This window comes from Cheilinus undulatus, linkage group 4 (genome assembly GCF_018320785.1).
Source record: "Cheilinus undulatus linkage group 4, ASM1832078v1, whole genome shotgun sequence".
Classification (NCBI taxonomy): Eukaryota; Metazoa; Chordata; class Actinopteri; order Labriformes; family Labridae; genus Cheilinus; species Cheilinus undulatus.
The window spans coordinates 11,351,296-11,374,043 of record NC_054868.1 but is presented as its reverse complement, the minus strand read 5'-3'; the positions used below and the strand labels follow the sequence as shown (position 1 = coordinate 11,374,043).

Sequence of the window (22,748 nt, the reverse complement as noted above, 5' to 3'; positions counted from 1 at the left end):
GTGTGGTATGTGTGTTTGCTTTACTGTGATTAGGAATTATTAAAGCAAACCTGCATGCTCTGTTGCACTGAGGTGTCAGGAAGAGTCATTGTTCGTAAACAGACCATAAAAACATTCTTCATTCATTAATACAGTCAAATAGAAATGTAAAGTCTGATTACATTTGGCAAACATAAAGCAAACTATTTTACAAAGCTTCCTGGAGTGTGATGGGAAAAGTGTTTGTGTCTGAAGGGTCTGTTTGCCCTCCTCAGCAAGGCAGTCGCTGGCTGAGCTGCATCATTGAGGGCTTGTCTTACAGGTTTTCCTACACGCCCACACATAAACAGGACACATGCTGACACAAACACCAACAGGGCGTGGAAAAAGCCTTGTCACTGTAAAGTGCCTCTCTGCGTCTTTCAGTCAGTGCATCATCCCCCAGGATGACTGTGACAACTGTCTTTGCAGCTTGAAGGTGTGTTTTCTCTATCTGTGCCCACTGACCCAGCAGCCCGCAGCCATCTCTCTTTGAAGTCAGGATGGCAGGGGAGTGTGTAAGTGAGGGCCCAGGCCTGCAAGAGAAGGGTGAGGAGGAACTTTGGGAATTGATTAACGACAACCGCCACAGGATCTCCCTTGGAGTGCGGCCATGCATCTTGATCCCATACCTGAGGCAGGCCAGGGTGCTCAGTGAGATGGACGAGGATGAGATCCTCTCCTGCCACAACCTCACCAACCGCAGCATGAGAACCAGTGAGTTTCCTGACTGCTCTTGTTGTTTCTTGGATTTTGAAGAGAGTTAAACCCCACGGAGCTATTGTAGTTTTGCCTGCAGATTATCTGTCCTTTCTTATTTACAAACACAGGCATGTCTGCTGTCAGGGGAAGGGTCAATTCAGCAGCACTTCAGGCCTTTGACCTGTTAGAATTTTAAAATGTTTTGGCCTGCTTCTACACAAAATTCAAATGTCTACATATAATTATTGTAGAGTCTGATGAATAGGCAGTGTATACTTCTGATATTAGAACAGAGTAAACTGCTGTGTCCCCTTGTTGGTTTGGTTCAGGTCATATTTAAAGAGGAATTCAATGGTTGTATTTCAAATGCGATACCATGTTATTGTTCTCAACTTTTTCCAGGCTATATGTTAGACTTACTGAGAACCCAGGGGAGGAACGGTGCGGTGGCCTTGCTTGAGAGCCTGATGATCCACTACCCGACCCTGTACACCCAAGTCACTGGACGGAAACCCAGCACTGAGCCTTCAAAATTCAGTGGTCGGTAGCTTTGTTTGATTTGATTTCTTTGATTTGTTTCACCTACTGTATACCAGACCAGCATTGCTCTCCTTGCAGGCCTCATAAAGTACTCAGAGCTGACAGAGTATCTGGTCAGGGCAGTTACAGGAATGCAGAAGGAGCTTCAGGAGGCACGGTGTGAGGCTGGCAGACTGAGTGCACGCTGTGCCTCTCTGGAGTCCGAGATTGGACAGATGATGGAGCAGGAGGAGAAGTCCAGATGCCTTCAGTCTGAAAACGAACGCCTGCGGAGGCACCTGTGCTCTTTGCAACATGACGTCACCAAGCTGAAGGATGAGAAGTGTGACGTTTACATGCGCTACACAGCAGCCATCGAAGAGAAATCAGCTGTCAACATGCGACTTCATGACCTCAACCTGCAGGTATCCTCTCCACAGACTTTTTATTACCTTTGAAAATGTATGCATACAAAGAATGATTTTCTCCTCCCTACATACAAAGCTGTGATCTCAAGAGAAATCCTAAGAAGGTCAGCATCAAAGGACTGAAATCTGGGCATCATGGCTTGTTGTTGATTTGGAGAATAATGCAACTGTACTGTGAAAACACTGCGCATGCTTTTTGTGGCTGCTTTTGAAGCTGTGTTTTGGGGGAGTGAAGTAACCTGAGTGATCCGGGTTTTAGCTTAGGGACAACACATTTATAATGGGGACCTAGTGTGGCAATATCATGGCATGAATGTAAAAAATAAGCTGAACTGCTGAGACATTCCAGGTTGCTTCCCTTTAATATTCACTCCCTGCTCACTTAATTAGGTATACCTGTTCAACTGCAGGCTGCAGGAATTTAATGCTGTTGCAGTCCTGGTCAGGGCCTTTCTGTGCCTTCCCCGTGCATGCCTGGGTTCTCGCCAGGTGCTCTGTCTTCCTCCCACCACCAAAAGCATGCTCATTAGGTTAACTGGTGACTGTAAATTGGCCGTAGGTGTGAATGTGAGCATGTCTGGTTGTCTGTCTCGATATGTCAGCCCTGCAATTGACTGGTGACCAGTCCAGTGCCTCTCACCCCAAGGACAGCTGGGATAGCCTCCAGCCTCCCCCTGCGACACCCAACGGGGTAAGCAGTATAGAAAATGGATGTATGTTCAGCTGCTTGTTGACACAATTAACTCGTCAGCCAATCACACGGCAGTAATCAGTGCATTTAGGCATGCAGACATGGAGAAGACATAAGCTGATATGAAGTCTAAACTGACCATCAGAAGGGTAAACAAAGGTTGCCTTTGAACGTGACGCAGTTGTTGGTAAAAGTAAACCTACTTTAAAAAATTATGCCCGACAGACTGCCTTAAAAACTCATGAGAAATAACTTTTTGACCTCAGTAAAGTAAACTAGATATTGTGTGTTGCATTTACAAAAGATGTTTTAATGTTATGCACTTGAGTTTAGGTAACTTTAGAAACTTTGTAATCAATACTTGATAAATCAAATAGGAACTACAAATGACTAAGGCCGGCCACACACTAGACGATCACCGGAGACCACACACCTGCCGACCTGCAAGCAACATGGCGTGATCTTCAGAAAAACAAACAAACACGTATCTCTGTCGATATATCCTCTTGCTGTCGCTTCACACCAGGCTGTGCTGGCATGCATTACAGGTGCAACAAAAATTCATAAATCAAGGGAAAGACTCAAGATGAAAATTCTTGCCTGAATGAAGCTACAGTTGTGTTTATGGATGTGAGCGGTGAAATTACGTATGATCCAGCTGGTGACACTACCTTATCTGCTCGCTGTCATTGGTTGTTGTGGGTACTCCATCAGGGGCACTATATGACCTAGAATCGTAAATATTAAACATGTTTAAAATGTACGATTCGGGGTCTGGGAGGATACGACGCAATTTGGAGCAGTGAAATAATCTTGTTGAGCTATCAGGGTATAGTGCATTTGAATCTTCAAGTAAAATTCATTAGAAACCAATTAGATCATTAGATTCCAACCTTCTATTGATCAATAAAGGTGAGCCTGTGTGAGCGCACAGGAGAAACACCTGGTGTGATCTTCTGAAGCTGTAGCAATCTGCCATTTGCTTCAGCATGCATTCAGATTCTCTTCTGCATACCTTAGTATGAGTGGCTATTTTAAAAAGTTGAATTATTTGTATGAAGAGTCCCATGAGCAACGATGTTCTTATGTTTTTGCAGGTCTATCAGCTGCAGATTGAGCTGCAGAAGGCACAAACAGAGACTGAGTTCCAGAAGCGACGCTCACTAAGGTGTGCCTCTCAGGCTGACGCTCCAAGACTGCAAGAGGAAGTGGGGAGCCTGACGAAAGTGGCAAATCTGGACCCAGTGAGAATGATCTGTGCTGTCTATAAAAACTTTGGAGTAGTCACTGATTTGTCTGTGTCTGATCTGCTGTCTGTGTGTTGTGTCTGTACAAGGCTCATCAGGACATCCTGGCCCAGGACCTGGCCGAGGCCATAGACAGCCAGGCAGAGCTTGCAGAGCAACTCAGGTGTTACAGAGAGGAGAATGAAAAGCTTTTGAAAGAGAAACAAGGGGTGTGTATGCATGTTTTTTAGTGTTTCAGTCATCATGGATCAGGAAATGCCATGCAAATTCATCATTTCCATGCTGTAAAAAGCCGTAAATTATTCCATTGTACCATGGCGTGAAAAACACTTTACTCAGAAGAACATTTCTACTATGAGTTATTTTTATAAGTGTCAGATTATTATTATTATAAAGCATGCACAGTGAGAAAGTAAGAATGTTCTGGAGGCCATGTGGTTATATTGTGCATGTTTTAATGCAGCTCTTGGATCAGAAGGAGTGCTTGAGCCTCCAGGTGCAGCAGCTGACCTTGGACTGTAACATGCACCAGCAGAAGAGCACAGTGATCCAAAACCAGATGAGAGAGCTTCAAACAGAGAGAGACCAGGCAAGGAACTGAGCACAACCTCATTATTTAAACTTCCCTGTCTTTTTTAAGCCTTGGGTTTAAATTATTTGACTTGCTTTGGACTGTTCTTAAATGTAATAAGAACAAATTACATTTACTGTAATTGAGTAGTGTTTTCTGTACTTTTTGAGTAGTTTTTAAATCAATAATTACATTTTTACTCAAGTATTTAGGGGAGGATTGTACTTCATTACATTCTAAAAGCATTGATTTCTGAGTGAAAAAAAACACTTTAATCAATCAAACAGTGGTCAGTAGCACACAGAAAGAGACTGATTCCACATTACGTCCAAAAACAGCTGCAGCATTTCACCTTAATATAGTGGTGTCCTTTTACATGAACAACCTGGTTGGAGATTCACATTCTCTTGTTGTTATTGCACATTAGGAAAAGACAATTGTTTACTGTCCAGCCCCCTTGGGTATAAGTTGTTACTCACTACTTTGAGGTAGTGTTGTACTCAAGACCACACTATCTGATACCAAGACTTGCCCTAGACCAAGACAAGACCAAGACTTTTGGGGGTTGAGACCGAGCCAAGACCAATATAAAAAAACCACTTTAAAAAAACCATGACAAGGTTGAACAGCTACAGAGCATTCTCCCTTTGATTTTATTTTTCATTTAGATAAATTTAACAGTTAAAAACAAGGTGTCTGCAACTCTTTCAAAGTACAACATGAAAAAATCTCAAATCTTAACAAATTTGTTTGACTAACTTCTTGTAAAAGAATAAATCCTTGTATGTATTTAAAAGCCATCGACAAGTCCAGAATTATTTTAAATATCTGAAAATGAGATGTTTATCTAGATTTGTCAGGTGAATGAGGCCCTAAAGTAAGCGTTCAGGGGTATTTCTGACTAGAAATAAGATGGAGTGATGTGGGAGTTTTAGCAGGTGTAGCAATTTGTTGTTTTAGCAGTTCTTCTCCTAATATCACATTAATGAAATCGAAGAATAGCAGATCAGTGCTGGTCTCAACCAATCTTGATGGAAAATCCTTAGTCCGGCCAGTCTGAGACTGAGACAAGACCGAGTAAAAATGCTCTCAAGTCAGAGACAAGACCAAGAGTTTCAAAATGTGGTCTTGAGACCAGTCTCAAGACCAAGACTGGTTTCATTTACTAAAACACCACTTTGAGTCAACTTTAAATGAATTACTTTTTGCCCCCACTTGAGTCATTTTTAACCAGAGTAACTTTTCTTTTCCTTGAATACAATAGTCTTTTACTGTTTGCACCATTGCATTTCACCTGATGCTGCCATTACCTTGCAAAGCAGATAGATTCACCCGTTACCATGTTTCTCACTGACAAATCCAACTTGCAAAGCTCCCGTCTGAACTGTATGGGTCCGGTTAGAAGGTGACAGGACCAATCAGCATTGAAGGGCAGTATTTTCAGGTGCAATGGATTCTCGACGTAAGCAAGCAACAACAAGAGGCCGGTGCAATTATGGCGGAAGAGATTAGTGTGGATGCTGCTAAAGCGTAAGTTTTATCAGAACTTGATGACATTTCTTTGTTAAAAGAACGAAAAACAACATTGAGTTGTTTTCTGTTCAAAAACAACAAATGTCGTGTACTGACATGTCCATAGTCGCCATGGTTCGCGTTATGCAATTCTCTATGGAGTTCACTCCTTTGGTAGCGGCTACATCACGTGTTCTGTTGCTCTGATTGGCCCGTAAAGATGTGACAGACAGAACGTTCATCCAATCACCCTCTGAGTTTTTTTTTAAGGCTCTGCCCTTTCCCAAATGTCGCCTATGAGAGGTTTACTAGATGGATGTGTGAAACACATCCATCTGATGTGTCAGGTTAGTGCTGCCATGCAGAAAAGATTAATCTCAAATCCAGTTTCTAATTTCTCACTTGGGTTTAAACTCAACTTCTCAATATGATTCATACCAAGAAGAATGAAACACTCAGTCCTCCCACACCATGATAACTTCATGGGAGGTAAAAACATAAAAAACAGGTCACATAGCTGCCAACTGCTCCACTGGAGCTGAGCAGAAACCAACAACTCAAAGCTGAGATCATACCTGAGTGGTGGGTAATAATTGATGGATCATGATTTCCCTCAGCTGCTTCATGAATGTGAATGAGTAAATGGTATAGCTGCTGCTTAACTCTTAAAAAATTGTATAAAGAAGATGGGCAGAAAATTCTGGTACTAGATCAAAAAATCATTTTCTGAATCAGACAAGGAAACCAGCACCAAAATGACCAAAAAGAAAATCAAAGATACATTCTGGCTGTGGCATCAAAAAGGATTGTACTACAAGCCTCAGACAGACCAACATTTTTTTTCTTGTACAATAAAAGAGATTATCTCTCTTGCAGTATAAACAGTAGGAGGAATATGACTAAAACATCATTGTTACTCCAAGTTTCTGTCATGTTTTAATCCTGTGTTAGTTTGCTCACAAGGAAACATCAAAAGATTGCAAAATCATTTTAGATGCGACAGTGACATAATCCTGCATAGCACAGCACTTAATCACAGGGATCTCGACTCGTATGTCAGTTCCTCTTGTGAATAAATTTTTTAGGTTTTGAGTGAAAGATGAATTATGACAAGTTAATTATTGTTTTTGTTATGACGTTGTGGTTTATACAGACCTGTACTCACTGTAATAGAGTACCTCATGGTGTTAAGTAATCAGAAACTGCTCTGTTGATTGTAGGCATACCTGTCGAGAAATGAGGCCCAGGCAATGATCGCCCGCGTCCTGGCTGAGAAGGACACCCTGAGGTGTCAGTTAGTGGAGCTCCAGGAGCGCGTCTTATGCCTGGAGGCCAACCGCAGTCCTAGTGAACAACAGCAGAGTTGTGATGTAATTTCCAACATAAGCACAGAGCAACACGAAACTTAAAAACGCATACAAGAATTGTAATCTTAAAATACTAATGAGTGTATTTGTTAAAGGAAACTGAGACCGAATGGGGGAGCCCAGGATCCAGCTTTGAAGATTCCCCAGTCAGACCGAGACGTAGACTATGCCGAATGGATGCAGTGAGACCTATGTCCATGAGTGCCTGCAATCCAGAGGTCTGTGTGTTTTTATGTACAGTTTTTAATTTGGATGGATTTTGAATGATGCTTTATCAAAATTAACCCCCATCAGTTATGAAAAGCTGACATCAGTTTTATCACCAATTTGAATAAACACTTTACATAGAGGTAAACAAAAAGTAACAGTTACTTAACCATGGAATGAAGGAGTAACTAACGGCTACTTTATCTACACTAGAATTGGCACGGTTCATTGATAAGGAATAGCAATTAGCAGGGAGCAACTCAGGAACAAACTGCCAGTAAAGCATTAGTTGACCTACTGATAGATGCTGATGAACTCTTCATTAAATGTGTTTGTTCCTCATCGATAACATACAGTTTTCAGGATTGCTAAAACACATTTTTTAAACTCTCCCTCCCTTTTCTCCAAAAATTGAACACAAATCCCAGTTTTCAAGATATTTTTTTACAAAACCTCTTCTTCTCAAAGACTACATATGTAAGAAAAAGGATCGTTATTGTTGCATAAAGACAGGCCCTCCTGTTTTACATACATTTTGTATTTTACCTTATTTACATACACTTTAGAAGAGCTTGACAGTATGCAGTGTGCAATACACTAATAGTACTGTAGACCATCAGCCCAAATGTGCTTGAATATTCACTTACTTGCACATACCAGAACTTTTCGACCCTTTCTGAGTTGCGTTCAAAGAGTAATGTTTGGATTTGCTTCGTGCAAATCCTGTTGCACTGGAGGACACAGTCAGTAGGAGTAAGGCTGACACTGTTGATTCCTCAAAACTTTGCATTATCTTCTGAAATGGCATTATTTTCAAGGCCAGTTTCCATGATGACAGAGAATGTTGCTGATGGGAGAATATAGGAGGTCGTCCACCTTCAGGAGGCAGTCTAGCAATTCTGCAAACATGGAACATGTAGCCACAAAAATATACATGCAGTAAAAGTAGTGATGGAAATATCTATGCATGGTCATCTATTCAGCAGTTACCTGTTCTCCTCTCTAAATGCCCTGATTATGGTGGCTACAGAGAATCTGCTGTGACTGGGTTGTACTCTTTGTCCAGCTTCCCTCACTGTCATAAAAACCAACATGTAAAATCTACTCAATGATATTGAGGTTATGATTGCACTCAATTTAATTATGTCAATTTTACCCAATATTTTGAGTAAATAAACAACGGTGATATACTCAAATAAATTGAGTAAATTTAAACTCAAAATTTCTAATTAGATTCCAAAACTTACTACTTTAGGAAACTGAGTAATATTTACTCTTTATTTTTACATAAGGAATACTATGTGTGCATTCTTAATTAAGTGCCTTGACACAATAACATTTTGTGCTCTTTTTTCAATTCAAATGAGGTACAGCCGTGGTATTATTAGAAGCCTGAGTGGCTAAACATGAGAAAGAGACAGACAGGTGAACTCTGACCTTGGATGGGCTCCCTTGTTGAATAAGCACACTTATCATGTAAAGGTCACAACCACTTCCATAGGGAGAAAGTCACTAACTTAGTGGGTAACATCACTCAGGATGCAAAAGTGTCTTGCAACACTAATACCTGCAGCACACTGTAAAACCCAGAGGGGTTAAAAATACCCCAATTTTTTGTTGAAACTGGTTACGTCAAAGTTTTTAAGTAGTGGAAATATATTTTTTGAGATCATTACTCATATATTTATGTAAGGGTTAATGCCCGACGAGGTATCCAATTATCAGGGATTAATGGACGACGCGGAGGTGTGAACCGTCCAATGCGAAGTGGAGGACGGTTGCCTCCTTAAACTTCTTATTCTAAATTATGAAAACATATCCCTGATATTTCCCTGAAAATACTTCAAAATTTCCAAGCAAATTCTTAAAACTATACAAACAGCCAATTTTCCCAACATTCCAAGTAGATTACTTAAACTTCAATGGACATTCTGAACAATTATATTAAAAATTCCGAAAAAAATTACTGTTTTGAAAGCCAAAATGAAATGTCCTCACATGTGCATGCAGGGTCTTAGGAGGTTAAGTTATAATATCTTTTACCTATCACTTAAAGCTAAACGTCAACTTTATTCTTAGACTGGCTTTGAATTCTAGACTTCAGAATTTAGTCTTTAATATAAAACTGCAAATGAAATGAATTATTTTGGCCCTAATGCACTTGGATATGCATTCTAGTTATACTGAAATGGAAAGCACAAGATTCAATAAAACCTTTCTTTACAGTACACTGATACTAGCTTTTATAGCCATTTTATTTGTATTCTTACTGATAATTTTATATGTACTAAGAGAATGTGTACTGGTATCTATATAACGTGGTTATCGTTGTGTTTGCAGTGTGAAGATCCTACAGCGAGTAGTATACGGTCAAATAATGCTGAGCCGCCCGGTCCAGAGTCTCTTCGCAGAAGGGAGGAGATCTTATATGCTGACAGCAGGTCCGTGTGTTTCTGTGTCAGTAGAATAGCATGTGCTGCTGCCTTCATGCTTTTAAAGTATAATATCCAGTCTCAAATGACAAATCCACACAAGAAATTCATCAAAATCAGAAGTATTAAAAGAACATAGTTCAACCTTTATTCATAATGAATATATAAAACCAATGACATTTACTCTGGTGTGGAGTGAATTCAGATGAAACACATAAAACCAAAAAAATTGGGTTTCATGAAGTTTCAGTCAGTAGTTTGCAGTGTTTGTTTTCCTGCTCAGCAGGCTTTAACCAAAGAAGAAGATTTGTGCTCAAATGTAGCCCTTACTGTGCCCCCTCCCTCCTACCTGGTGTTTGGATGGCTCAGTGGTTTATGCTGCTGTCTTTGGTGCACTATATTTAGGTTGAAATCCTGGTCAGGGCAGCATCCAATGTGGACACTTGGCCAAGATCTTTGACAACATCAACACTGTTTATCTCTCAGATGTTCCACACTTTGGACAAAAGCATCTGCTAAAAGACACTGTAACATTGTAAAGCCACAGCCTTGTTTTCATTATGGACTTTAAAATAAGCGAGCCATGAGTCAACTTAGTTCAAAAGTCAGATGTCAGAGCAGAGGATGACATCACAACTAAGTTGAATGCGGTGCATTTGCAACAACTTCATAAGTTGGGGTGCTGAAGTTGCTTTAAGAGTCATAATTCTGAGTGTAGGGCACATTTTTGATGACGCACACTTCTGAGTCCTGAGATTAAATGGAACACACCATCACACACATCTTTGAGCAGTTGTTTACGCTGTTGAAGGATGAACCACTGCAGCATTGGGTTCAGTGAGCATACTTACTGTGTGTTGCTGCTATTACAGACATTTAACTTTGATTTTGCAGTTGACCTGTTTACCTTGCTTAATTACAACCACAAGGGTCGTGATATTCAGTTACCCAGCTGCTCATTATGTTAGAGCAAAACACGCTGATGACTGGACTCAGACTGATCTGTTGTCTGTCACGTATCACTCTGTCACACCAACCGTGGCATTCATTGTGTGCACTGCAACACTAAGCATGCATTTAAAATGGTGATGGTGGTGTTGCAAAAAATCCATTCCTTGGCAGAAATTTTCATACATTTTTACTTCCCACCACCACTGAGTGATGGCGCCTGTGGCTAGAGTCAGTTGTCTTGTAAAGGCCTCGGGTTCAAAGTAGCTGCCACAGTCATATGTTGATGTGTCCTTAGGTAAAATACTTAACTCCTGCATTGGTGGTGTGTGAATGTGTATGGATACGTGTCAGTAGAATTACCTACTACTGATGTTTATTCCTCCTTGTAAATGATAGGTGTGACCTACAGTATGAAAGCACTATAAAAGCTCAAGTCCATTTATTATTTTACACAAACCCAGTTCACTTCCATTAATCAATTCTCAGCCTTTTCATCTCAGTTTAATTTTATCTCATTACATTAGAGGTATTTGTTGGTTCATGGAAATTCATCATGTAACAAAATGGCCAGATTATTATTAACATTATTATTTTTTTATTTTTATTTTTAATTATTATTATTATTATTATTTTATGTTTGAGAGCATAAGCAGTAGACCCTCCTGGAAGAATGCTGTAAATATGTGACTGACCTCTCCATTCCTCTCCGGTGGCATGATGGTTCTAGTTTCAGTATGAGCAATACCCTTCCAATACAGTATGGGAAGAGTTTAAGGATGAAATCACACATAGAAGATGCGAAGAAGTATGATCAAGAAGAAGTTTTAGAAGAGGTGAAAGCTGTGAATAGAGGGTGTTGCACAGCAAGAGAACAGGGTGTTTTTATAGCTGCTCAAAGTGACTTTTGTATTGTAATGTTCAACAATGAATTCAGACCTGTCATACCAGGCTTTAATAATCTGTACCCACCAAACCTGCTCAGTCAAAGAATGGCAGCAAGTGATGTAACACATAGCTTAGTTCTTCATTTGAGTAAGCCTTATGTAAAGCTAAAAAAACAGGTGGTTAATGTGCTGTTATCTCCTTTTTCTCTTGTAGCTTGGACACTGCCGACACTGATTCTCTCATGGACAGCTTTGTGTTAATCCCCAATGGTATGTCCTGAAAACACATTGGCGTTTGGCATGGCCTTTATTTGCATTTTTTCACCGTTGAGCCTTTGCCAGGGCTGTAAAGTGACACATTAACTCTGGCACATCATTTTCAGAAAACAAGCTTCATGCCAAATCATTACACAGTCTCTTCTTTGTTTAGTTGGGAGTGAAGATGAGCACACACCAAAGCTTTTCTCTGCTAATGTTTCCAGTCCTGATGGGTGAGTCTATCCACTAAAACAACATTGTTATAAATAAGTGTTTTCACATTTCTAAGTGTTTTGAATGGCACTCTTCAGTTGACCAGATTATGTGTAAAAGGGCGTGTCTTAAAGGCCAGGCACACCCCCAAGGGGAAATATTCATAGGAAGCACAAAGGATATAAAAGATAATATGGCACATTCATCACAGCTCATGTACTAACTCTGAATAAACTACCAGTTTGGTGAGAAGATTCTGTAAATCTTTTAGTTTGCAATCAAAAAGCTGGGCAAAGACATTTTCAGAGTTCTGATTTTAATTCCAGTAAAGAAAAATCGGAAATAAGGCCATTAAAAGAAGGGATTTCTTCAGTATTGCTTAAAATTCCAATGGTGGAGCCTGATTGTGGATTGAAATCATTCAAAAACAGGTCGACAGAAGAACGAAAACATATGTCTGTCATGAAAAGCTTTCAGTGCTGCTCTGCGCTAAAGTAATGTGGTCAGGTTCTAAGAAAACTGTTGCTACACTATAGCTACATTCAAGCAAACACTACCCAGGCAGCAGCCATTACTGTTGGTTTCCAGTCAAACTAAACCCCGCCGCTTGCTACCTCGTTCTCCTCAAATGACCCTAACTGGTCCAGTTTGTTTTCATACCTCGCACAAATGTAGATTGGGGATTTGCAAGATGGATCTGCCTGATAGATTTGGAATCTTGCTGATCCATCTGCTTTGCAAGTGCACAGCTTTGAGATAACTATCCACACCATCCATCCATTCATCCATCTTCTTCCACTTATCCGAGGTCAGGTCGCGGGGGGAGCAGCCTAAGCAGGGAAGCCCAGACTTCCCCCTCCCCGGCCACTTCGTCCAGCTCTTCCCAGAATATCCCAAGGCATTCCCAGGCCAGCCGAGCAACATAGTCTCTCCAGCGTGTCCTGGGTCTTCCCCCGGGCCTCCTCCCAGTGGGACCTGCCCGGAAAAACCCTCACTAGGTAGGCTCGAGCCACCTCATCTGGCTCCTCTTGATGCGGAGGCGCAGCGGCTCTACTCCGAGTCCCTCCCGGATGGCTGAGCTTCTCACCCTATTTCTAAGGGAGAGCCCAGACACCCTGCGGAGGAAACTCATTTCAGCCACCTGTGTCTGTGATCTCGTTCTTTTGGTCACTACCCACAGCTCATGACCATAGGTGAGCGCATAGGAATATAGTTCGACCGGTAAATCAAGAGCTTCGCCTTTTGACTCAGCTCTTTCTTCACGACGACAGACTGATGCAGAGACTGCATCACCACTGATGCCAAACCGATCTACCTGTTGATCTCCTACTCCATTCTCCCCTCACTCGTGAACAAGACCCTGAGATAACTAGCCACACCTACTCTCAAAAATGCCAATGTAAGCATGGAGCTGTGCCTTAAATATTATTTTATCAGCATTTTACTTTATTTGTCACCATACTAGTTCCTTAGTTACCATTTTTTAAAGGTACTGAACAAAAAGTACATCTGATACTGATGGAAATTTTATTGCTTCTAAAAATATTAAGTTGTATTTAAAAATAAAAGTGGAAATGCATCCAAAAGTTGTCAAAACCTGTACTGAATCAAAACATCTTTCACCTGCTGCCTGCAATACAAAAAAGAAGTTCATTCCCCAAAGTCAGAACTTTTGTTTCTTTGGGAGACTGTGAATATCTACAGAATGTCAGACATCCAGCACGTCTAATGTTTTAGTCTTCTAGGCTGAATTTGTTATTCATCAGGATGTTAATGAAAAACTCTTGTTGCTAAACAGAATGTCCTTGACATGTCTGCAGCTGCCATTCAACTCACATTAAGACTAGCATTGCCTACTATCAATCACACATAAAGACAGTTTAATAGGCAGCAAAAAGGGGATATAGTAAGTTTCAAGTTTGAAGAGAAAGTATGATAATGGAGTGTAATTTTATTATAGTTTACCTTGTCTGCCTGCAGTGCCTTCTTGACTAAAGAGCGATCTGCAGCCAACACATTTGAAATCATCACTGTATTAGTGTGACGTCTTTTCTCTCTCCCTTCATTATTCCCTCACCAGCCTGTCCAGAGACTCAGCCCCTCCTTTCCTCATGCGTTCACGTCCAAAAGCACTTCGGTTGAATGGCAGAGTTCTCACCATCTCTTTCCAGGGTGAGGCGCTGCTCAGCCAGCTGTCCGTTGTAGGAGGCAATAAGACCGGGGTGTTTGTGCACCAAGTGACAGAGGGTAGCACTGCCAATACTGTGGGCATTAGTCCTGGGGCACAGATAGTTGAGGTTGGTCTCAGTGTGTTTCTGATCACTCCAGTAATCCAATCCTTCTGCCTGCTGTGAAGACATCTAACATGACTTTGTTGTTCTGCAGGTGAAGTATGAACAGAACCAGAGGGCTCTTAGGATGGTGCTGGAGGATTCCACTCTAGAGGAGGCTATGTGGGCTCTTGGCCAGGTCACAGGCTTTTGTCACCTTTCCCTTCGGCCCAGGCAGGACGGTATGTTGAAGAGAATGACACAAAAAATGTTTTACCTGGTGTGGTACTCCCAACCCAGGAATTTATTTTCATTTTAAAACATTAATGAAATGACAAAATCAACATTACTCATGAAGAATCTAGTAAGGTTGGATTGGGGCTATGTACAGCACATTCAGAAAAAGCATTCAGACCCCTTTCAATTTTTTCAGTCTTGTTATGCTGCAGTCTGAAGCTACAGTTGATAAAAATCTTTTAATTCTCATTAATCTACACTCAGGGGTTTGCACTGTTGCCTCACAGCAAGAAGGTCCCTGGTTCACTTCTTGGCCAGGGCCTTTCTGTGTGGAGTTTGCATGTTCTCCCCGTGCATGCCAGGGCTCTCTCCAGGTACTCCAGCTTCCTCCCACCACCAAAAACATGCTCTATAGATTAATTGGTGACTCTGCATTGGCCATAGGTGTGAGTGTGAGTGTGTCTGGTTGTCTGTCTCTATATGCCAGCCATGTGATTGACTTGCAACCAGTCCAGGGTGTACCCTGCCTCTTGCCCAATGACAGCTGGGATATTTGAAATTTTTTTTAATCCATAAAAGAATCCAAAAACTGAAATATTACACTGACAAAACTATTTATATTCCTCCCATTTCTCTTGATCTTTGCTGAGATGTTTCTACACCTTGACTGGAGTCAACCTTTGGTAAATTAAACTGATTGGACTACATATCAAAAGGCACACACCTCTGTGTGAGGTGTGACTGGTTTAAACACATCATGATAAAATGTTGATCAACCTGCTATACTAGTGAGGGTGTTTATGGGTAGTATTATTTAAAGAATAAGCAAGAACCAAAAAAAAAAAAAAAAAACAGCATGATATTTTTATGACCCTTCAAAAAGGGCAATTACTTTTATAGTGGTTGAGTAACTACTGCAAGGACATTATCGATACAGCACTGTATGTCATTGAATCCAAAATGCACAGGGATATTGCTGTAATATAACTACAGTCTACGTCAGCAGTTCCCAACCTAAGAAGCCCTGGTCTGAGTAACAGTGTGCAGCAAGAGTAGCATTAGTGTCCTCTGCCTTTTCAGACTATGAGGTACTGCTGCAGCTGCTCCAGAGCAGCGAGACATCATCAGGAGACTCCTTTTATGTACGCGTCAACATGTCCTTCCCTGCTGGCCCAAACGGATCCCTTGCTGTGTCCTGCAATGATATCCTTCATGTGACCAACACAAGACCTGCTGGCATTGAGGACTCATGGCATGCCAGTAAAGTTCTTCCCTGTCAGCTTCTGGACCTCGAGAGTGGAACAGTACCAAACTATTACAGGTTGGTTTGAATTAAGAGTAGATCTTTTCAGTCAATAGCAAGTCAGTTTCGGTGGGAAGCCAGAAATCATCAGATTACTTGGAAGTGAATCAAAAACATTGTCAGAAGGACTTGGAATTTCAAACGTCTTTCTGATGGCACAGGGCACAGAGACTTCTGATCCATGCAATTGAAGAAATGAGCTTTCAAACAAAGAAGTCTGTCAAGGTAAGAAATACTGCCAACTGTTGAGCTCTTTCATGTTGTCACTGCCCTATTTTAAAATGTCACTGGGGACTTCTTTAGAACGTCTCTCTTTGGGACAAGACTTGCCGTGTGGTGTCACAGAAAAAGGAGAAGGCAGTGAGGATCGTCAGCACCGGGCGGCAGGGCAGGAACCCACTGTGGGTCAGTGTGGAGAATGAAAACACCTTAAGTACTGACTCAGGTATTGCACAGCTGCACATTCAAAAACTGTAAAACAAAATATGCAACCAGTGTCTGCTCGGATGTTTGATGAAGACTTCTAATGATTTTTCAACTTGCCTTTCTCTCACTGAAGGAGATCCCTCAGCTTCTAAAACTTTTATGTCACTCATGCCCTACACCCTGGTCACGCCCCACTTCCCACCCATCTGCAGGCCTGTCCTGCTGCTACCCACAGTACTGGGCCGCATCCTAGACAAGAAGCTGGCAGGGTGGCAGGGCTTCGAACTTTGTGAGCCTGGTAAGAAATGTAGTGCTGTTATTTTACAAAATGACAGCCTGTACATTCATATTTGACATCTGCAGCATGTTTCTGCTGAAGCCTATGCTATTAAAGACTTTTCTTTAGGCACTTAACCAAAAATGAGTACATCTGTTTTGATTAACAGAGCACGTGTGTGTATAATTACAAGGATATAAACTCTGTGTATAAACAGTAATAAAAATGATAGAGGCTATAAAGACAGTAAACACTGACCTGTACTAGACAAAGGAAGGTGAAATGAAGGTTTGATATTCTTTGCTGGGGAGTGTGTTTTTAACAAAGACAAATATAATAAGGCAGAAAAGACAAACAATTATGAGCTCAAATGAGGCTTTAGAGGTAAAAATGCAATAACCATGTTGTAGTTTTTAATGTATTTATTAAAATGCACATAAATGCATGACAGTCGTAAGGAATTCTGTTATCACCTCATGTCTTACCTACTAGACTCTCTCTCTTTTCCCTTCCTCTAAACAGAGATGCTGAGCTCCAGTGAGCATGCAGCCCGTCTGCAGAAGTCTGAGATCCTGGAAGAGTGTGAACAGGGGAGACACTACACCCTACAGAGTGTAGAGAAAGTCATGAAGAAGGTCAGAACGTTCAAAATGTATGCTTTGGACTTGGTGGACTGATGGTCCAAAAACGGAAGGAAAGGGCTTAGTTAACTGTGTCATTAAAAAGGCTGGATACAGTGCCTTTGAAAGGGATTCACTCCCTTAGATGTTTTATCCTTTCATTGATTTTTATAAATCAGTCATGGCCAATATAATTTGGCTTTTTTGACAAAAAAAAAGTCTTTAATGTCAAAGAGAAACCATTTCTACAAAGTAATGTTAATTCAATAAAAATATGTAAGTAAAGTAAGTGACTGCATAAATATTCACCCACTCTAAGTCAGTATTTAGTAGAGTCACCTTTGGCTGCAATCACAGCACTGATGCTGTGTGGATAGGTCTTAATCAGATTTGGACATCTGGACACTGCAATTTTACTCTGTTCTTCTTTGCAAAACTGGGCAAGCTCTTTTCAAGTCCAACCACAAAATCTCTATTGGCCTGAGGTCTGGGCTTTGGCTGTATGTTTCAGGTCATTGTCTTGCTGGAAAATAAATTTTCTCCCAAGCAACAGTCCTCTTGTAGACTGTATAAGATTAACCTCCAGGATTTTCCTCTATTTGGTGCATTCTTTTTACCCTCTACCTGTACAAGCCTTCCAGGGCCCGTTGCCAAGAAGCATTCCCACAGCATGATGCTTCACAATGGGGATGGTGTGTTTGTGGTGATGTGCAGTGTTTGGTTTCCGCCAAACATAGCATCTTGTCTGATGGCCAAAAAGCACAATTTTTGGTCTCATCAGACTAATCAACTTTCTTTCACTCGACCGTTGAATCTCCCTCATGCAAACTCTAGTTGAGATTTAATCAACTGGGCAACAGTTGTTGTCTGCAGAGTCTCTCCCATCTCAGCTGCTGAAGCTTGTAACTCCTTCAGAGTATTCATAGGTGTCTTTATGGCCACTCTCACCAGTCTCCTTCTTGCACCGTCACTCAATTTGTGAGGATGGCCTCATCTAGGCAGATTTACACATGTGCCATATTCCTTCCATTCCTTGATGATGGATTTAACTGGACTCCAGGGAATGTTCAGTGCCTTGGAAATGTTCTTGTATCCATCCCCTGACTTATAATTTTCAAGTTATCCTTTTCTCTGAGTTGCTTGGAGTGTTCCTTTGTCTTCATGGTGTAATGGTAGCCAGGAATACTGATTAACCAGTGACTGAACCTTCCATACACGTGTCCCTATAATACAGTAACTTGAGACACCTTCACTGCACCCAGGTGATCCCCATTTTACTAACTGTGAGACTACTAGCACCAGTTGGCAAGACCTCTGTTGTATGAGGTTAGTGGCTTTAAAGGGGGTGAATATTTATGCAGTTACTTATTTTATCTTATATATTTTTGTTTGATTGGCATCACTTTGTAGAAATCTGTCTTCACTTTGACATGAAAGTGTTTATTTTTGTAAAATTTCTGTGTCAAAAAGTTAGATTATATTTACCATTACTGATCTATAAAATCAATAAAATGATAAAAATCCAAGTAGCTGAATACTTTTTACAGTTTTTTTTTTTTTTACCTAATGCATAGACGTAGTCCTACATAAAATATAAATAAACTTGTATCCACTGTAACCTTCATGAAGTCAGAATGTCAGGACACCAGTCAACTACAAATCAACAATACAGACAGTGTACGTTATAAACATGGTATTTGGTTTATACGGTGTTTGTTTTGCTTAGTTTTAACATGGTGGCAATGAACACCAATTAGGTTTGCTTTAAATCTTTTCTTGAATTGGCCGAGCTTTTTTGAACGACGTTGACAGGCAAGGAGTTCATTTTTCAGAAACCACTTACTTTGATCTGTATGAAGAACACTCAGTCTGGAGGTAGTTTCAGCTGATGTGTATTTCTACTAATCACAGTCTGGTTTAAGGCCTACCACTATCTTGAACCATGCAAGATTAAAATAGATCCTTTTATCTCTGTATCATTCTCAAGACAAAAATAAAAAAATTATTACATCACACTGATTTAAGATTGAAGCTTTTCACAACTGATGGCATTCCCGTTAGCTTTACTTTTGCTTCTGCATATAAAAACAAACTGAATAGTCCTTTTTTAATAAACTCTTTTCTCTTCATTCTTCTCATTTCACAGGGAATCCACTGTGTGCTGCCACTGGGGCTGGACTGTGTGCGTCGGCTGCACAGGGCACAGATCTTTCCTATCATCATCTTCATTGGTCAATCTGCTCGCAGTGCACGCAAATTAAGGTAAACGTTCCCTCTCCTTTAAAGAAACCCTGACAAAGCTCACTGTATTTCACATGATGCTGACATCAGAGTTAGATCATCTCAGTCATGGGGAACATGCAGCCAAGTGAAATCAATGACTCAGCTGATATATGACATTGTTTCACCACTACAGAGGCTGATTAATTTTGTCCATAAAATGAAATAAACTTTCCACATAGAAATTCAACAACAAAGTTAAACAAACTGTATATGTTAAATAAGTGGCCACGTACCGTTACTCATGTACATTGTATATCTACAGTGCCTATAAAAAAGTATTCACCTCTATGGATTTTTAACCCTTTTATTGATTTTATAGCTTAATCATGGTCAATATAATTTGGCCTTTTATAATTTTAAAAAAACCTCTTTAACATCAAAGTGGAAATAGAATTCTACAAAGTAATGTCAATTAAACAAAAAATTTGTAAGGTAAATTAAGTGGCCGATAAATAATCACCACCTATAAAGTGACTGACCGAATTTAACAGAGGTCCAGCTAATTGGTACAAGTAGACTCACAATTAGTGACTACTCAGTCACTTGTCAATCAGTATTCTTGGCTACCATTACACCATGAAGACAAAGGAACACTCCGAGCAACTCAGAGAAAAGGATACTGAAAATTATAAGTCAGGGGATGGACACAAGAACATTTCCAAGGCACTGAACATTCCCTGGAGTCCGGTTAAATCCATCATCAAAGAATGGAAGGAATGTGGCACATGTGTAAATCTGCCTAGATCAGGCTGTCCTTACAAACTGAGTGACCAAGGAAGAAGGAGACCAATAAGAGGGGCCACCAAGATGCCTATGACTACTCTGAAGGAGTTACAAGTTTCAGCAGCTGAAACTGGAGAGACTCTTTATACAACAACTGTTACCCAGGTTCTTTACCAGTCAAAGCGTTATGGGAGAGTGACAAAGAGAGAGCCACTGTTGAAGAAAACTCCGATTGAATCTCAACTAGAGTTTGTCAAACAGCATGTGGGAGACTCCATGGTTGAGTGGTAGAAAGTTCTCTGATCTGATGAGACCAAAGTGGTGCTTTTTGGCTACCACACAACACGCTATGTTTGACGGGTACCAAACACTGCACATCACCACAAACACAGCATCCCCACTGTGAGGCACAGTGGTGGTGGCATCATGCTATAGGAATGCCTCTTGGCAGATGGCCCTGGAAGGCTTGCAAAGGTAGAGGGTAAAATGGATGTGGCAACATATAGGAAATCCTGGAGGACAATCTTATATAGTTTGCAAGAGCACTACAGCTTGGGAGAAGATTTATTTACCAGTAAGACAACGACCTGAAATATACAGTGAAAGCTACACAGAAATGGTTTAGAGACAACAAGGTTAATGTTCTGGAGTGGCCAAGTCAAAGAACAGACCTTTATCCACACAGGGCTTGAGCAGTTTGACAGCAGCACAACAGAAAAATTAAATGTGATGCCGTCCTGCAGCTGCTTAGTGTTTTGGTGCGTCACTGGAAAAACTGGTTTTGTCTTCTGGAATATTCAAATTTTGCACAGTTGTTAGCTCCAGAGAGAACAGATAGAAAGAAGACTGTTCCTCTGACCAAAACCTGATGCTTTTTCATTTAGTGAGGTCAAACTCATGTTTGGCTGAAGGGAAATAAACTGATTTTATCTCAGAATTTCCATATTTGGACTTCCTGAACCAACATCAGACAAAAGAACTAGATCCCAATAAATCTCTAATAAGATGTCTTTCACTCCCTCTAGAACAAAGCTGCATCGCTACAGCCAGTCGGAGGAGCAGCTGCTTATGTGTTCGAGGAATGAAGAGCCGCTGCTAGACAAGCTGCCGTGTCTGTATCACAGCGTTCCTCCAGACTCCTGGTGTGACCAGGCCTCCCTACTGACCAGCCTGCGCACCATCATCTGGGAGGAGCAGAAAAAGATTGTCTGGGTGGAGCCCGACCTGTGGTGAAGCAGCAGAAAGGACAGAAAAGACACTAGAAAAATTCAGAAAAGGGCTGCTTATTAATGTGGTTTGGTGGTGACAATATTTTAACTGAGTACAAACAGGCTTTACAAGAAAACATTTTTGTAAACATGTGTATGTATCTATGATACTTATTGGTAACTTACTGAAGGAAGAACTCTCATAATGAGTTATTTACTATATTTAAAGCTAGGGGTGCAACAAGTTAAGTTCTTACATTTGAGTACTCACCTATAAACAATACAAACATGACTACTGAAAAATACCTTTACAGTTCTTAAAATTATTTTGAAAGTTTTATTTTCATCACCCCTCATCTTGATGATCTATTATTGTATTGTTTCTAGTCTGCTCTACTGACTCTGCCTACCTACTCAACTACTAAGAGGCTAAAACTTTAGGTGCTGTAAAATGATGCAGAGTACAGTATCTACAATGTTTTATGAGTACAAGTATTTAGTCTTGGTATCAGCACAGTTACACAATGCAGGTTCAAATGTATATATGATATTTGTAACACTTAGCAATGTACCAAGAAATATTTTCTACACTGTGCTGCCTCTCTTTTAGAGGCATTTGTTTAAAAATTCTGGTGTGAGGTGCTCACTAAAACACATTGATGTAGATATTAAACTTTCAAAATTCCTTTTGTTTTTCATCTGCTTTTTTTCACCTATAAAAATTAGATATCTCTGGATTGTGTCAGAATATTCTCTGATGGTTTTTAGTGTGATTTATACTTCTCTCTGTAGTTTTAAAGGAACTTCATGAGCATATTGAAAGACTTCCCAGCATGCATTGCTTGAAACTCTCTAGAGACTTTACTTTTTGAAGTTCTTAGTGTAATATATTATTAAAACTGTGTCTCTTACATGATAGCCTCAGTCAAAGCTGTTTTCTTTGCAATTAAAGCAATACTGGCCATAAAGTGTAATATGTATGCTTAGTCATGACTGCTGTTCATTTTAATTAAATTTAATTTCAGCTTCTCAAGACAATTTTACTGAATCTGGTGTTACCATCAACGTCCTCCCAAAGTTATGGCATAGCAGACGCCTCTTCTGGTGTTATCCATGCCCCATCCCGCCCGTGATGCTACACGTCACCTTATCAGAATCATCATTTCAATATAACCAGAAATAATAATTGCCAAATTGCACCCTGCTGATTGTCTGGTCCTTATTATTGACTTAAAGGACCATGGCAAACTTTTAACTAAATAGTCCGGTAACAAAGCATAACAAATCAGTAGTCTATAGGAGTGTAACGGTTCAGTTTGGTTTGTATCTTGGTTTTTGGGTCACAGTTCAGTACAGGGTCGGTTTATCTGTATAGCAGGAACATAAAGTCACAAATGTATA

The 22,748-nt window shown here is 40.5% G+C and overlaps 1 protein-coding gene across 1 annotated transcript; it reads left to right on the top strand.

Moving 5' to 3' along the window:
- The first annotated feature begins 521 nt into the window (after positions 1 to 521).
- On the top strand, positions 522 to 21,372 carry card14 (caspase recruitment domain family, member 14). Its single transcript, XM_041786354.1, has 20 exons — positions 522 to 735; positions 1,123 to 1,260; positions 1,339 to 1,664; positions 3,456 to 3,602; positions 3,695 to 3,814; positions 4,069 to 4,194; positions 6,909 to 7,058; positions 7,151 to 7,273; positions 9,603 to 9,703; positions 11,744 to 11,799; positions 11,960 to 12,020; positions 14,081 to 14,297; positions 14,386 to 14,512; positions 15,588 to 15,828; positions 15,972 to 16,035; positions 16,135 to 16,255; positions 16,370 to 16,534; positions 17,036 to 17,148; positions 19,280 to 19,395; positions 21,165 to 21,372. Exons 1-20 carry the CDS (start codon positions 522 to 524, stop codon positions 21,370 to 21,372), a joined length of 2,934 nt encoding a protein of 977 aa, XP_041642288.1.
- The last annotated feature ends 1,376 nt before the right edge of the window (positions 21,373 to 22,748 follow it).

Coding starts and splice junctions, on each gene's coding strand:
- card14 (XM_041786354.1), top strand. CDS start 522: ATGGCAGGGGAGTGTGTAAGTGAGGGCCCAGGCCTGCAAGAGAAGGGT. Junction 736..1,122: donor CAACCGCAGCATGAGAACCA/GTGAGTTTCCTG, acceptor AACTTTTTCCAG/GCTATATGTTAGACTTACTG. Junction 14,513..15,587: donor CCTTCGGCCCAGGCAGGACG/GTATGTTGAAGA, acceptor CTGCCTTTTCAG/ACTATGAGGTACTGCTGCAG.